This window comes from Trematomus bernacchii, unplaced genomic scaffold, assembly GCF_902827165.1.
Source record: "Trematomus bernacchii unplaced genomic scaffold, fTreBer1.1, whole genome shotgun sequence".
Classification (NCBI taxonomy): Eukaryota; Metazoa; Chordata; class Actinopteri; order Perciformes; family Nototheniidae; genus Trematomus; species Trematomus bernacchii.
Window position 1 is genome coordinate 138,840 of NW_022987704.1, and position 3,264 is coordinate 142,103.

A 3,264-nucleotide genomic window follows, 5' to 3' on the forward strand; every position below is an offset into this window, starting at 1 on the left:
ACCCTCCATGAAACTCCAATCAAGTGCCAGGACATCTTTAAAGCCTTACCTGACCAACAGACTCACATCAGAGTGGTCCTGACCAACGGAGTCGCTGGAGTTGGAAAAACCTTCTCAGTGCAGAAGTTCACTCTGGACTGGGCCGAGGGTTTGGAGAACCAAGATGTCAGTCTGGTGATCCCGCTCTCCTTCAGGGAGCTGAACCTGATCAAAGGTGAGCAGTACAGTCTTCTCAGGCTGCTCCATGTTTTCCATCCAACCTTACAGAAGGTCACAGCAGAGCAGCTGGCTGTCTGTAAAGTGCTGCTCATCTTTGACGGCCTGGATGAAAGCAGACTTTCTCTGGACTTCAGAAAGAAGAAGGTTGTGTCTGATGTCTCTCAGCAGTCCTCAGTCAACGTGCTGCTGACAAACCTCATCAGGGGGAAGCTGCTTCCCTCGGCTCTCGTCTGGATAACTTCCAGACCTGCAGCGGCCAATCAGATCCCTCCTGAGTGTGTGGACAGGGTAACAGAAGTACGAGGCTTCACTGACGCCCAGAAGGAGCAGTACTTCAGGAGGAGATCGAGTGATGAAGACCTGTCCAGCAGAATCATCTCTCACATCAAGAGCTCCAGGAGCCTCCACATCATGTGTCTGATCCCAGTCTTCTGCTGGATCACTGCTGCAGTTCTGGACCACATGTTGACTACAGACCAGAGAGGAGAGCTGCCCCAGACCCTCACTGACATGTACTCACACTTCCTGCTGGTCCAGACCAAGAGGAAGAAGCAGAAGTATGAAGAGGGACATGAGACGAGTCCACAGCAGCTGACGGAGGCTGACAGGGAGGTTCTTCTGAAGCTGGGGAGGCTGGCGTTTGAACATCTGGAGAAAGGAGACATCATGTTCTACCAAAAAGACCTGGAGCGCTGTGGTCTTGGTGTTACCGAGGCCTTGGTGCACTCAGGAGTTTGTACAGAGATCTTCAAAAGAGAGAGAGTGATCTTCAAGAAAACAGTCTACTGCTTTGTTCATCTGAGCATTCAGGAGTTTCTGGCTGCAGTCTACATGTTGCACTGTTACACCAACAGGAACACAGAGGTACTGAAGGACTTCCTGGAGAAAGACTGGCCCTATAAGAACAGTAAAATCAGTTCTCAGGAGTACCCATCCCTGGATGTCTTTCTAAAAGGAGCCATGGCGAAATCCCTCAGAAATAAAAATGGCCACCTGGACCTGTTTGTCCGCTTTCTCCACGGCCTCTCTCTGGAGTCCAACCAGAGACTGTTAGGAGGCCTGCTGGGTCGCACAGACACCAGACCAGAAGTCATCCAGAGAGCCATCAGCAACCTGAAGGAGATGAGCAGTGGTGAAATCTCTCCTGAAAGGAGCATCAACATCTTCCACTGTCTGACAGAGATGAAGGACCACTCAGTACATCAGGAGATCACAGAGTTCCTGAAGTCAGGGAACAGATCAGAGAAACTCTCTGTGATCCACTGCTCTGCTCTGGCCTACATGCTGCAGATGTCAGAGGAGGTTCTGGATGAGTTTGACCTGAGTCAGTACAAAACATCATTGGAGGGGAAACAGAGACTGATTCCAGCTGTGAGGAACTGCAGGAAAGCCAAGTAAGTCCAGATGTGATTCACTTTATAAACTAATGTGGATCAGGAGTTTAATTATTCAATAAACACGATAACATTTCTGCTGTTTAAATACTGAGAGGCGACATGTCAAACACATGAAGGACTTTAGAGGTTCCTCAGCATGTGATCACACCACACAGCAGGACTTACAGTTATCAGTTATTATTACTTTCTAGTAGTTTCTTTATCATTAAAAACACACGATTTGATCACAATGTGTTAGAGTTTAAAATCAGATCTATATAATCTCCCACCAATAACAGAGTTATGACTTAATGCTCATATAGTGAGAACATCTGATGGTATTCAGTTTAAAATATTGAAACTTTATTGGTTTGTTAACTGTGTTTGTGTGCGCAGTACATTTCCAGATGCTCAGAGAAGACAAAACATTCATCATTCACATCTAAATATTAATTAACATTTAAAGGTGGGGTAGGTAAGTTTGAGAAACCGGCTCGAGATACACTTTTTGTTATATTCCATGGAATGCTCTTAACATCCCGATAGCAATGAATATCTGAAGTGCTTTGACAAAAAATCCATAAAGAAATATCATCTGTGGAAGCCGTAGTACTGTAAAAAGCACGACCAATCATCTGAGCCGGCCCGGCTAAAATAACTGGATGGCCTACCTGCCTGTCAGCCTTCCATCTGTGCACAAACTTATCCCGTGCCCTCATTGGTCATGTGCGCGTTCGTGTGTGTTGGAGGAGGGGCTCTGTAAGGAAGTGGCAGATTTTTTCAGGTTGTGTATTTTCAAATTCTGACGCACTCGAGCCGGTTTCTCCAAAATTACCTACCCCACCTTTAAATATGTACATCTCTCATATTGTCAAGTGATTTATTTAATTTCTGTTTCTTTGGTAACAGTCAGTGACAGCAGGAGCCCAGACATGTGATCAGATCACACTGACAACACATTACACTCTGTTATTATATATTATTATATATAAAATGGAAAAACAGCAAATCTCAATCAGAATATATGTCAAATATTTATTTCGTCAAATACTTCAGGTTAATATGTTTCCTCTTTTTAACACATGTTGTAATATATGTGTTATTATAGACTTACTGGCTGTTGGCTCTCAGAGACTCACTGTGAAGTCGTGGCCTCAGCTCTGAAGTCTGACTCCTCCCATCTGAGAGATCTGGACCTGAGTGGGAACCCTCTGAAGGATCCAGGAGTGAAGCTGCTGAGCTCTGGACTAAAGAGTCCAAACTGCAGACTGGAGACTCTCAGGTCAGTTCACTGAATGAACTTCATCTGTTTGTATTTATGATTTTCTGAATTTGAACAAATACATTTAAATTATTTGTTCCACTTTGGCTAATGACTGCATATTGATCAGAGTAACAGAGAGAAGGTGAATGTGTGAGGGAGAGTGTTTGAGCTTCCACAGACTCACTCTGTGCTCCATGAGTCAGTGGAGATGCTGTCAGTACTGATGAGCTGTGAGGGAGATGAAGGAGTTGATAAACATCTGATCAAAGTTAAAGTTCCAGATTATCAGTGGATTGTTTCTGCATCATCTCTGACATTAAAGGGGACCTATCATGCAGAATGCACTTTCTGATGTCTTCTCTACATCACCATGTGTCCCCGGTGTGTCCCCGGTGTGTCCCGGTG

General features: G+C 44.9%; 1 protein-coding gene across 1 annotated transcript; it reads left to right on the top strand.

Moving 5' to 3' along the window:
- Positions 1–640: 640 nt before the first annotated feature.
- Positions 641–3,013, top strand: LOC117490115 (protein NLRC3-like). Its single transcript, XM_034139698.1, has 3 exons — positions 641–1,613; positions 2,704–2,821; positions 2,987–3,013. Exons 1-3 carry the CDS (start codon positions 682–684, stop codon positions 3,011–3,013), a joined length of 1,077 nt encoding a protein of 358 aa, XP_033995589.1. The 5' UTR covers positions 641–681.
- Positions 3,014–3,264: the final 251 nt, after the last annotated feature.